The sequence below is a fragment of the Salmo trutta genome, chromosome 14 (assembly GCF_901001165.1).
Source record: "Salmo trutta chromosome 14, fSalTru1.1, whole genome shotgun sequence".
Lineage (NCBI taxonomy): Eukaryota > Metazoa > Chordata > Actinopteri > Salmoniformes > Salmonidae > Salmo > Salmo trutta.
In genome coordinates this window covers 27,060,086-27,074,327 of record NC_042970.1, presented here as the reverse complement: position 1 = coordinate 27,074,327, position 14,242 = coordinate 27,060,086, and the positions used below count along the sequence as shown (strand labels likewise).

At 42.8% G+C, this 14,242-nt stretch overlaps 1 protein-coding gene across 1 annotated transcript; it reads right to left on the bottom strand.

Moving 5' to 3' along the window:
- Positions 1–756: 756 nt before the first annotated feature.
- Positions 757–7,933, bottom strand: LOC115207714 (alkaline phosphatase-like). Its single transcript, XM_029775122.1, has 11 exons — positions 7,831–7,933; positions 6,549–6,668; positions 5,609–5,724; positions 5,037–5,211; positions 3,550–3,725; positions 3,192–3,332; positions 2,945–3,014; positions 2,671–2,805; positions 2,302–2,493; positions 2,043–2,162; positions 757–1,883 (listed from the first exon to the last, which is right to left on the bottom strand). Exons 1-11 carry the CDS (start codon positions 7,898–7,900, stop codon positions 1,618–1,620), a joined length of 1,581 nt encoding a protein of 526 aa, XP_029630982.1. The 5' UTR covers positions 7,901–7,933; the 3' UTR covers positions 757–1,617.
- Between the last annotated feature and the right edge of the window lie 6,309 nt (positions 7,934–14,242).

Genomic DNA, 14,242 nt, shown 5'->3' with positions numbered 1-14,242 from the left:
CCCTTGCCCAGCAATGCCATTGCTGACAGCAGACTACCAACTCCAGAGGACATCCGGCCATATCCAAAAGCTGACCCCCGAAAACAAGCTTGCAAAGGAAGAAAACGGTGCAAAACAGCAATTCTAACTGACACACCAGTGAAGCATGCACTAGAAATTTAAAAGAATAAGGCACAATGTAGAAAAAGGCTGTTTCCGAAGAAAGGGAAGCAAGGGGGGAGTCAAAATCTGGATCTGCAAAGAACAAAAAGGCAGCTAAAAAAATTAATTCATAGAAGAGTCATCATCAGATGAAGAGGAGTGCTTCTGCCTCGTCTGTGTGGAGCCATTTTCAAACAGCCTTCTAAAGGAGACTTAGGTGAAGTGTGTGAGATGCAACAAATGGGCCCAGTGACGCTTGCACCTCAGGCCAGGCAATTTATGTGTGCCAGAACTGTGACTCTGAAGATGAGTCGGATTAGTCAGATACGGATGTACGTCGTATAGGCTGTTACAAAATTGTACATTAGTGCATTAGTGTGTTTAAACACTACATCTGTTGTGTTAAGACTTTAAACATTTAAGCAAGTTATCTGCAGCATTCCATTCCATTCCAATTCCAACAATTACCGGGGATCTATGTGCATGCCAGAGAAAATTTGAGTTCAAAGTAAAGTGGTCGTGCCACTTAATTAATGTGTGCTCTGCCCGTATTATTGTTTTGATTGAAAGGCATGATTTCCCAGATTCTCTAGGCAAGATTGTTTTTATTTTGAGTTCTTTAATGAAATTGAATTTGGTTTTGAATTTGAAATTAAAATCAATATTCACAATTAATTAGTTGTGTTCTTTTTTGTTGATAATCCAATGTGACAACTTACCCGACGTAGTGTGACAATTTACCCGCTGATGGAGCAAATTGTCACATGTGCACACTCTCTATTTAACGGTCTACAACTCCGTACTGAAATAAGACATGAAGATGTAATGAATACAACATATGTGCCCAAGTCTTCCTTCTTTCATTTGGTATAACATTTATACCATTGTGATTTATTGTGCCCAGTAAATGTTAGACAGTGTGAAAAGTGTGAAAACATACCTCGCTCTCCCCTACATTGGGTTTATAATTTACAAAAGGAACTGGCTTCTTTGAAAAGTTGACTGTTCCATAGTCATGGAATTGACAGACAACAAATATATAGGTGGGCAGCAACATTGCTTTGTCATTAATACCGGGAGGGTATTTTTCCCATACAATGATTGATATAAATTCAGAGATATACCCTTCTCTTAAACCAACTGATATGACAGAATTCTTCACATAGTTTTGGTGTTACCTGAATAGTGATCAATACCAAATTAAAATAACACAACCTGTCCTATATGTTACAGTAGAAATAAAGTGATATCCTCTTATTTTCCCTAACACTAAATCTGACTGAACAACACCAACCCTCAAAACACTAACTTTAAATGCCCTTGCAGTGGTCATTACAGAATGAAAAAAAAAATCTTCAATATAAAACAATGGTAAGAAGAAAATCTGCATTGCAACGGGAAAAAAAGGTGTGGGAGTATTACATGTATACTAAGAGGAGGGTTGGGGTAGTGCAGGAGGGGGGTTGGGGTGAAAGGTCAGCAGAGGAGGCGGATGAGTGTGAGGAGAGCTGTCAGGCTGGGCAGAGCAGCACTGAGACTAGAGGCTCCACTAGATAACATGCAGTGGTCTATGTTCTGGCCAATGCAGGCAGCATAAGCCATGACATGGGGAATGTAGTTCTGCTCGTGGACACCGTGCAGCATGTGAGCCATGGGGCCCTTAGCAAACACAGCCACATCCTCTCCTCCATGAGTCTCCATACTCAGCGGCACTGCAGACTGGGCCTTGTAGTTATTTTCCTCTGAAGAGAGGAAAGGAAGGGAAGGGATGGAGGCAGGAAAAGGGAAGGAGAAAGAGATCAGATGGATGATTTTCTGGCATGCCAAAGACCAAGTGGTGTTCTCTATGACAGAGGACTGTCAAAATGGCAATACTCCATTGATGATAAGATTTCACTTACCATAGTCAAGGGTGGAGACGTTCTCTCTCAGACCATTGACTACTTTGAACCCTGGTCCGTTCCCATATAAGATGGCGGTGAAGGGCTTCTGGTCCACATCACTCAACATGGGAGCCAGTCCTATAGACAGAGAGGAAAATAATGAACCACCTCCATCACAAACCATTAATCACAACATCCACGACATCCAAGTGACTGATGACTGAGTGTAGCCACATACAATATACAATACATTGTTGCAAAATCATCCACTGCTCACCAAAAATTGTGTTCCCCCTTGGAGTGTAGCCTCCGAAGTTGAACATGTGAGAATGGTCAGCAGTGACAACAGTCATTGTGTCATATATGCTGGTCATGAGGCCGGCGTGGCCAATGGCCCGGTCCATCTCCACAGCCTCGTGCAGGGCCTGCTTGGCTTTACCGTCGTGATGTCCGTGGTCGATGCGCCCCCCTGCCAACGCACAGCCTGGTTAACCTCTCTCTCTCAGGCAGATGAGAAAATCTAGCATCAGCACTGGCAAAGCAGCCTCAGCTGTACAACTTCACATTCAACATTATATACATTATTAACCTTATGCAACAGATACAGTATTTACTGATGCCAGAGTAAATGTAACACAACAATCACCCTCCACCAGCAGGTAGAATCCACTGGGGTTTTTCTTCAGGATCTTGATGGCCACCTCCACCATCTCTGTCAGTGAAGGATCTGTCTCATTGTTTCTCTCCAGGTCATAGGGAAGATCTCCAGGCTCAAACAGACCTGTGTTAACACAGAAAGCAGGGTTTAATATATTGCAAAATAGGTAGAGAAGATGATCAGTGGTTAACATGAATAGAAAAGATGAAACAGGCAGGTCATGAAATCAATAAAGAGCTAACAATTTAAAAAAAGAACTCACCCAAAAGGTAATCCACACTATTAGGGTTTAGCGATAAAAGTTCCTTCTTGTTCCATACATAGTGGGCGTTCTGTTTATTTAATAGATAAAACAATACATCATATGGCATTGATCTAACCCTGTGACAACCTAAAGCTATTCAAATATTCTTGATAAGAAAAATTGAGAAAAGAGGAGGGAAGAAAGGAAGAAACAACAGGACATGGTAGAAGAGGAGTGAGAGAAGAACTAAGACAGAGCAGCTGACCTTGTTTTTCATTCGGTTATTCCACTCCTCCACCAAGTTCCTTCTATCGATGCGGGTACCGAAGTGTTTCTTCTCTCCAGGATACTCCACATCTGACTGGTTTTTGGGGAACATGTACTTCCTCCCTCCTCCCATAATCACCTAGACATCCACCACAGAGATACAACATTTGATTTATCTCTATGGACATCCCTGGTAGGGTTGAATATTTTCCTGTTATTATTTTCTGTGTGCCTTTACATTACAGGTGCAAGTTGTTCAATATTACTGTCTGAACAATAAAAAAATGCTCTGTTTTTAACATGATTACTGGATATTTTCTGTAACATCAGGATCCATATTATATGCTGTGACTCACATCGATGTTGGGAATGTTCTCAAAGAGCTGCCTGGCGATGTCCTTGCAGCCTGCCTGTACTGCCTCAGCGGGCATCTCTCCATCGGAGTACCAGTCCCTGTCCACACAGTGGGCATAGGCTGCACTGGGGGTGGCATGATTCACACGCGTTGTCGTGACTATTCCCACTGACTTGCCTGGGTAACAAATACACAAACCGTTTTGAACCTGCTGCTTGGATTCTGTGCAATAGTCTGCCAGATCTGAAGACAACGATTAGCTCCAAAGAATCTGCTAATTCTAGTTGAACTTGAACAATTCTGTTGACACCCAGGGGACCATCGAGAGCATCCTGACTGGTTGCATCACCGCCCGGTATGGCAACTGCTTGGCATCTGACCGTAAGGCACTACAGAGTGTTGTGGGTAGGTTCCAGTACATCACTGGAGCCAAGCTTCCTGCAATCCAGGACCAATATAATAGGCAGTGTCAGAGTAAAGCCCAAAAAATTGTCAGAGACTCCAGTCACCCAAGTCATAGACTGTTTCCTCTGCAACTGCACAGCAAACGGTACCAGAGCCAGCAAACGGACCAAAAGGCTCATTAACAGCTTCTACCCTCAAGCCATAAGACTGCTGAACAATAAATCAAATGGCCACCGGACTATTACATTGACCCCCCCGTTTGTTTTGCACACCGCTGCTACTCGCTGTTTATTATCTATGCATAGTCACTTCACCCCTACCTATATGTACAAATTCCCTCTAACCCGTACCCACCTAACACTAACTCGGTACCGGTACCCCCTGTATATAGCCTCGTTATTGTTATGTTATTGTGTTACTTTTTATTATTTTGTCCTTTAGTTTATTTGGTAAATATTTTCTTAACTCTTCTTGAACTGCACTGTTGGTTAAGGGCTTGTAAGTAAGCATTTCACGGTAAGGTCTACACTTGTTGTATTCAGTGCATGTGACAAATAAAGTTTAATTTGATTTGAATTCAATTTTCACTAATTTGAGAAATATGACAATTTATGTTTTTTTTGTTTGTTGTTTACCCATCATGGAGTACTTACTATGTTAAACAGAGAATTATGGTTGTACAAATATTTCCACAGAAACTAACGAGTTAAAGCCTGTCCCTGATGTGAGTTATCTATTTCTGTGTGTTACAGTATGTGAAGGGCTCATGTCATAAGTTCACTGCCTGCCTGGTCTGGTCGCTAAGGATTGGATCCCTGATCCTCTCTGACCCCTGACCTTTACTCCAGAAGACTTGTTTTCATTCCTGCCATGTCTCTAAGTCATTGGGGCCTGCTAGGGAGACTCTACCTTTGAGAGAATGCATCCATAGCTATAAACTCCCCATTGAGATCCATGCATGCCTACGATTACAATGTTATCATGGTGTGTCTCTACTGCTTATCTCAGGTTGGCCAAATAAGGCTTAGTAGATCTGGTGTGGAAAGGTACTGTGAAAAAACATGAGTTATAATGAGACAGTACCGGCTTCCTTGGCCCATCTGAGGATGGAGGTGACCTCGTTGCCCTGTGTGGTGTTGCACTGGGAACGGACGGCAGCTGCACTCACACCCACCGTTCCCTCATTGGCCTTCACCCCACAGAGGAATGCTGTGGCTGCACCCGCACTGTCTGCCACCTGGGCATTGGTGTTATATGTCTACAGAGACAGGACAGTCATGTGTGAATTATATAGAATTGTAGTAGGAGACATTGTTCTGCATGCCATGTTGGTGTTATCCACACCTCCCAGCATCACCTTTAAACGCTCAGATTGTGTCATTTCTTTTACATTCTAAACTCTTACACAATTATTGACGCAGACTACTACATGATCAATCATGTGTGGAATGTGCTGCTCCCTTAACTATAAAAACAGTTCTATGATGTGTGGCTTCTTGCCAAGTATGTAACATAATAACACATTATTATCGTATGACATAGACAGTATGTGACCAGGTATATTGGTCCTGCTCTTGGTGAACCATTCATTACTTCCAGATCAATAATGCATGCTATTCTAGAGCTTTTCTATATGATAACAGACCAGGTCAGACCTTGGAAAGCGCAACAAAGGGGAAATTGTCCATCTCCAGCTGGGTCTCTTCTCCACTCTGTCTGCTCAGCTGCCCCTTCAGTATTCGTGCTGCCGTCACTGTGGGAATGCCCATTCCTACACAACAAAAGCAAAGCAGTGCTTGGTCTGTTATGGTGTGATTCTAAATAAGGGATAGAAAGCCTTTCCATCTCATGCATTAACACCTTTTGGTTTTCTATCTGATTAACATGGCTGTGTGGTCACTTTTCACAGCAGCTGCTCTACCCACTGAACAGACAACTCTACATTTGGTGGTAAGAAACCCTGTCAAAAGAGCTTTTACTTTAGATCTGCCTTTTCACAAGTCAACAAAACTTGTATTTTTAGAGGTGACTATCTATTTTTCCTTTGTTTTTATATGGGTATCAAAATGGATGCTTTTGTGGAGGATGTGAACTGACGTGACCTTTCACTTTATCCAGCATGATTGTTTTAAGCATGGTTGTCATACATGATAGAGTAAGGTACATTGTATGCTGCTGCATGTAAAACATAGACAGTTTAAGGTCCTTTGGGGGGGACAGTTTAATGGGTCACTACATAACATAATGTTAAGCAGAAGCCATGTTATCCATTGGCACTGGCAGCATGCTTGTGTAATGCTCGATGGCTCCCATATTCAACATTCGATTTAGAAAGCCTGAAACATACTATTTACTTCTGACTGGATTACGTCAATCCTCCAGAATGTTTTGATGGACACGACTGTGTTTGATGAGGAGGATATACTTATCATTAAAATACTAGTTTTCTACAACCACTAGGAAAGATCATCTGGAAATGTATAAAAATATTACATCTGTATGCTGCACATAAGCTCATAGAGTTAAGACTTCACTTCATCATACAGTATGGCACATACTCATGGAATGAAAAAGGCTCCTGTAATCATGGCTTACCATCACCAAGGAAGAGGATGAGGTTCTTTGCAGTGTTTTGATTGAGCTTCTGAAGTGTGAGGGCATTCTTCAAAGTACGCTGGGCCCATGTATTCCAGAACAGGGGATCTTTCTCTTGGTCTGCAACACGGAGGTAGAGTTTTAGTTTTAAATGAGGGGGGAAAGAGGCCAGTAGAAGTGATCTGTAACACCTGCGAAAGTACTGGGACAAGTGGGACGGAAAATGCCCCAATTAAATGGAAAAAACGTTGAGGTTTATCCAGGGAAGCATTTTTTGATGGACGAAAACTTGATTAACACAGAAAAGATGTGTTGTCCATTATTTCCAAAATATCACTTCCTTATTTACTTATATTTCATAACCTAGTTATAACCTTCCTAATTAATGTTTTACTGCCAATGTTCCTTTGTGAGTAACTTATTTCTATACTGGTTTTAAGTCTCAGCATGACATATAATATGAACAAGTATGGACGATAATATCAAGGGACCAACAGGATGACCATAAGCACATACACATGTACTGTGTTGATAATGACATGTTCTGTAGGGTCTGCCACTGCCAACCATATGACCTTGGACATCTCCAGCACGTAAGCTTCTTATTTCTGAAATCACGTTGCCTACTATACACCAGCACATACATTAATGATGTTACGATAAGAAGGAACCTAATCTTATAACTGTTTAGGGACAAATATTACACATCTGTAATCCATTTTGTGAACCTCTCCTTATCTGTACATACTATTCAGGTGCTAAAAGATTCTGGTCATTTTGTAGAGAGAACAGAGAAAATGGAGGTTCACTAGCTATCGTATTGTAAATGCAGTGTGAATTATGTTCAGTGGGGTCAATAGACTGACAGTTGTAACCCTAACAAGTCGTGTTATCCTAAACAGGATGCCATAAACAACAGATAAGTGGCACTTCCTTAATAAGAGCAGTTGAAGACTTCTGCATGTGTCACATCTCCAATAAATCAAAGCCCAATTTAGTTTCTACCCTTCTTCCTGAAATGTGCACTCATTCACTCCTCCTCAAGGACAAAAGGAGCATTGGATTGGTTTCAGCATGTGCTAAAGGATCTTTCCACTGCATTTCCTAAACCTGTCCCTTTCCTTGCAAATATATGAACGGGAGTGAACAAGTGCACACTTCAGCGAGAACGAAATAGATCTGTGTTAGTATGTGTCCCCTCTAAGCTCTACCTGGTGGATTTCAGTCAAACAGCTGGATGCTGTTAAGAGACATTACATTTATTGACAGGTGTGTGTATTACCAGGAAACTGTGGCTTCCCCAGGCCTCCCCAGGCCAGGCAGGAGCAGATGAGCAGGATTGTCACCTTCATGATGCTTTCTCTCTATCGCTGTAGTGTTATCACATACCACGTCCCAAACTAGAGGGAGTCTGTAAAATAAGGAGAAATCAGTGTATATGAAAGTTGACGATGAGTTTGATTTAAAGTGCAGCAAAGGATGTGGAAAGTAGGTAGGTTTCAACTTAGACATTCACAGTGAACAGAAGTAGTGGTTTTGTTGTAGTGTAGTCCTAACACGGCCCCATGGGCCCTGAGCAGCCAGCCTTCATCTATTATTACACCCCCCACCCCTGTCCCTCCACTTTTCCTCCGAAAGTCCCACCCCTGTCCCTCCCCTGTCCCACCCCTGTCCCACCTCTGTCCCTCCCCTGTGCTGTGGTCAAGGTCGCTTTAATGGGATTGTGGGCCAAATCACAGAGAGATTTAACAGCCATAACAAGAGGTTTCAAAATTATTGTTGCACATGCTCTAAATAACCATTATGTGCTTCAAAGAAAATCGTATTTCACAAATTCTTGAAACTGTGCGCGAATGAGCCCTGTTATTTTATGCTATTAAAACAGACAACACAAGTCCTCCAACATTAGTATATAATATGCTGTAGTTGAATTTAGGGCTGGGCTATATATTGAATAAATTAGATTAATTTGAATGTATGTTTTTGTGTTATATTTGTTTATGCCCGTAGAGAATAACAAAGCCATGTTAGGTTCACAAGGGAACAAGCGTGTCCTTTTGATCGGGGGTGTGGTTCTCAAAAGATCAAGGACCTTGAGGATTTAAAGACACTAATACTTCTCGAGCAGTTCAAGAATTGCCTTCATGAAAGGGTTGCTACCTACATTTATGAGCACAAGGATCTCACTCTTGAGAAAGCTGCAGTTCTTGCAGAAGAGTTTGTGTTGACACAAAACTTCCTTCCAAACCTTTCGCCCGACAGACAAATCTGGATTTGGCGGTTGCCTGGAGAACGTTACCTGCCCGAGTGCATAGTGCCAACTGTAGAGTTTGGTGGAGAATGAACAATGGTCTGGGGCTGTTTTTCATGGTTCATGCTAGGCCCCTTAACCTAATTCCAAATAAATAGAACCAGGGGAGGACAACCCTATTCCAGATGACGCGCAGCCCCAAGTACGGATACAAATACAGCATCACCATCAGCCATTGAGCGTGAGCGAAATGCGTAGTATTATGAAAGAAGCACCAGATCCAGTAAGAGATGGACAGGAATTTATCAGTTTCTTGAGGAGACAAGGTAGAATTTTTGGATTCCATGCTGGTGATTACGATCATATTGTACACTCGCTGTTGCCAACACTCGCACAGGGGTATAGAACATTGGCTTGGACCCAGCAACAGCCAATGATGCAATTGAAGGATTCTTACATACGGTTGGGAATGTGTTGTTCCGACCAGAAGCTAGGAAAATTAGTAACTGTACTCAGGGTGCGAAAGAGGGAGTACGCGATTATGTGGATCGGATGGATGATGCGTTGTATACTAACCTGACGATGGGAGATAGATATGATCAAAATGCAGGAATATGTACGTCAACTTTGATGACAGGTTTGAAACCTGTTATCAAAACGGCTTTTGCAGGGGTGGTGGATCAGCATTCTCACTGGGATGAAATAGTACAAGCAGCGTTGAGAGTAGAATCTAATTCCATTTACTCCGCAGCAGTACAAGTGGTTAATGCTGCCACAGTGAAAGTCACTAACAGTGGTTACAATGGCCCAAATAAGACAAAGGGACAGGCAAGAAAATCAACAGAGGCCTGTTTTAGGTGTGGTGTTGAGGGTCATTGGAAAAGGTATTGTAGGGTGGTACTGGAACCTGCTGCCTTGGGAGGAAATGCTGCTGTAAAAGCGTTTGCTTCTTTGTCAAAAGAGCAGCAGCAAACCCTCTTGAAAGCAGCGGGACAGGAACATTTTGCATAGCAGTACATGGCCTCCATCCGATCAATAGTGGTTCAAAGAGATGACAGTTTCTATGTGAAAGGAGACGTAGGAGGTCACGTCTCACACAACTTTCTAATAGATACAGGCGCTCAAATATCACTAATTCCATACGATGAAAGATTGGCTAAGTTTGCGACAGGGAAAAGTATAATGTTCAGCGGGGTAACAGGGGCACAATCTAAGGTGATACAACTATTACCTATGTCATTAAACCTAGGAGCAGTGACAATACCAGGATAATTTTACATTGCTACGAGAATAGAACCGATTTTGGGGTTGGATAATCTTTGTGAGATGCCGGGGGAATGGATTCTGAAAGGTAACAAATAAAAATTGGCAGTAAGAACGGCGAAAGCAGAGCAATTGTTGTTTCAGGACCATCCATTATGGGCAAAAGACGCATTAGATTGTGGTCTAATCAAAGGTTGCAAGCCTGTTGTGGTTGAGGGAGAACTGCCGCCACCAATGAAGCAATACCCTATTAAACCAGAGGCTGAGAAATCGGCGGCGGAGGACCTTCCAATATTACTTGAACGTGGCATAGTGATCAGCGGACCAGCTCGATGCAACAGCCCTTTATACCCAGTAAAAAAAGGACTAAAATGGCGTATTACTGTGGATTTTCGTGGCATAAACAAACATGCAGTGAAAATCACACCAGTGGTAGCAGATTTGGCATACCTAATGGCATCTATTCCCTCAGACTCAGAATGGTACAGTGTGTTAGACATGAAAAACAGATTTTGGTCTGTGCCGGTGGCTGAGGAGTCACGACACTGGTTCGGGTTCTGTTGCCAGGGGGAGCAATTTAAGTGGGCTAGAGTGCCGATGGGATTTACAAATAGTCCCACTTGGTATCATTCTGCATTGAAGCAATCGTTAAAAGGGTGGACATTTGAAGGTTCTGTGTTGGTACAATGCGTGGATGATTTGTTATTAGCGTCAAAAGACGAAGAAACTCATATGCGAGACCTCACCACATTGGTAGACTATTTGGCGGAACAGGGTCATAAGGCATCATATGAGAAAGCACAACTAGCAAAGCAAGAAGTAACATATTTGAGGTTGCGATTTCTAAGGGCATGAAACACATTACCCGGGATCAGGTAGAAACCATGCGTTCTTTGGCACGGCCAAACACTCCTCGCACGCTCAGGAAAACTTTAGGAGTTTTCAATTTTGTTAGACATTTTATTCCGTCATTCTCTGAAATTACTGAGCCACTTACAGAGTTGACGAAAGGGGTGAAGGATGAGAGGATAGAGTGGAATCACGAATGTGAGGAAGCGTTTGTCGAGTTAAAGAAGCAATTGTGTCAAGCGCCAGCATTGGGATTGCCAAACCTAAAATGACATTATACATTTTTTGTTCATGAACAAGAAGGACATTGTAGTGCGGTGGTTACACAAAACCATGGGGGTTGAGAGAGACAGGTAATGTACTGGAGTAAATCGCTAGACTCGGTGGCAAAAGGAATGCCACTGTGCCTTAGGGCGGTACAGGCAACTGAAATGGTGTTGCATAACACGGCTTCCGTTACAATGGGTCAAAAAGTAGATTTGTATGTTCCACACGCAGTAGCAACCATAGTGAACAGCACGAAAGCACAACATGTTACTAGTGCAAGATGGACAAAATGGGAGTTAACGTCAAATGGGGAAAATCTACAATTTCAGAAGATTGGTGCTTTGAATCCTGCGTTGTTAATGCCGTTGCCTGGGGAAGGTGAATCGCATACATGTAACCCAGATCAGATTACTCCAAAACCTAGGCCTGATTTGCAAGAGACAGCATTAGAATCGGGAAAAGTATTGTATACAGATGGCTCTAGTTACATGACCACAGAAGGGAAGAGAGTAACGGGGTACGCTGTGTGTGATGACAGGAGAAAAGGCTAGCCCAATGTCAGCCTCAGTGTCAGCCCAGGGGGCGGAGTTACATGCACTAGCTGATGCTTGTAGGTTGTCGGAAGGGGAGAATTTAACAATATACACGGATTCTCCATATACATGTGGAGTAGTTCATGATTTTGGTACATTGTGGTCACAAAGAGGCATGTTAACAGCGACAGGAACACCAATAAAAAATGGACTGGAGGTAGAGGCATTATTAGAAGCATGTCAGTTACCCAGTGAATTAGCAGTGGTGAAATGTGAAGCTCATACTAGTCGCACAGATAAAATTGCCATAGGTAATTGTAGAGCAGACGAGAAAGTGTTACAGAACCACATGTAAATATTGTGAATACGAAGGCTGGGATTGTGAGTCTAAAAGATTTACAGAAGCAAACTAACAAGAAAGAAATGTGGGAGTGGTTAGAGCAGGGGTGCCAAGTAGACATTGAAGGGTTATGGTATAACCCTACCACTGGAAGGCCATTGGCACTAGCTTTAAGCACCAGCTGTCAGAGCAGCTCACAGATCACTGCACCTGTACATAGCCCATCTATAATTTAGCCCAAACAACTCCCTCTTCCCCTACTGTATTTATTTATTTATTTATTTTGCTCCTTTGCACCCCATTATTTCTATTTCTACTTTGCACTTTCTTCCACTACAAATCTACCATTCCAGTGTTTTACTTGCTATATTGTATTTACTTTGCCACCATGGCCTTTTTTGCCTTTACCTCCCTTATCTCACCTCATTTGCTCACATTGTATATAGACTTATTTTTCTACTGTATTATTGACTGTATCGAACTGCTTGTGTTGAACTGCTTTGCTTTATCTTGGCCAGGTCGCAATTGTAAATGAGAACTTGTTCTCAACTTGCCTACCTGGTTAAATAAAGGTGAAATAAAATAAAATAAATAAAATTGGCACCAAGTGGGATACATGTTACTCTTTCTGAAATGTATCATGGACCAACTCATCAATCGGCTGAGAACATGTACTCTCAGTTCAAGAAGACGTGGTGGGGAAAGGGCGTGTTAGGAACATTTCGGTACTGGGTTAAAAGATGTGTGATATGTGCCTAACATAATATTGCACCAACAATGCCTACTCCTGCCCGACAGCAACCCTTGCCGGAAGGACCATTCACATCATTGCAGATTGACTTTATAGGGCCACTCCCTCGAAGCAGGGGGAAGACCCATGTATCGGTGGTGGTGGACAGATTTTCAAGATGGATGGAAGTATTTGCAACTTCCACAGCATCAGTGAACTTTGTGGCACAAACTTTGTTGATGGAAGTGATACCGAGATGGGGCTTATTTTGGACATTAGATTCCGATCAAGGAACGCATTTCACTTCTAAAGTGCTACAAGCAGTATGTAAGGCTTTGGGAACCTCCCATGCTTTTCATTGTCCATATAGGCCGAAAGCGGCAGGGATTACTGAGCGTCAGAATCATTCGATTAAGGAGAAATTGGCCAAGACTTTAGGTACCGAAGGGAAAGACTGGGTTACGAATTTACACATGGTACTGATGTCAATGAGGGTGTCAACTAACGCCACTACTGGACTCACGCCACACAAAGTGGTGACTGACAGACCGATGAGGGTTCCAGGGGCTGTTATTCATATGTCACAAATGAGTGATTTGGCAATAATGGGAGAATCTATGTTGTCATTTTGTCAGGAAATGACCCATGCGTTGCAGTGTGTATATTCCCAGGTGAAAGCTGCACACGAGGAACAGGCGCCAGGAGATAACCAAGAGCACGGGCTGACTCCTGGAGATGGAGTGTACATCAAGATCCACCAGGCGGGGGTGTTGGGACGGCGTTGGTCAGGACCACACACCGTACTACTTACCGCAACCGCAGCGGTAAAGATCACAGCCTCTCCTCGGTGGGTTCACACTTCTCACGTAAAGCAAGATCCCACAGCATAATGGGTGAGCTAGAAGTCGCCATGATAGCTGAAGCGGAGCTAAAGCGAGAGAGAAAGAGTAGAGTCCACTGTAGACAAGCAGTTGGGCTGGGTCTGGGAGCGATTTTAACTGTCACCATTTTAGTGTTGGTTGCTCTGATGGTTAATGAACCATGTAAAGACGATAGATTGACTATTAACATAGAATGGGTTGCCAAATATGAAGACGCGAGAATGCATTGGGGTAAAGTCGATACTAACGCTACGACTACTAGACAGGTTACTAATCACGATGTATTCACCAGTAATGTAATGCCCTTTAGTACAGCAACTAAGGGAGTGAAGTGGTCAGGGAAAGTTTTGGACACCAGTAGACCATGAACTTGGGGAAAGATAGCTTGTTGGGGTAATTATACTCTGGACAACGTCCTAAGGGGGGAATATGGGAACCAAACTATTCTTACTGTCAAGCGACAGGGGGAAGAAGATGCATATGAGCAGATGAAAGCATACTTACAAACTCATTTAGGGCCTGAACTAGTGACAGAGACCGACATCCATCAATGTAGATGGTATGATGGAGGGGTCAAGGG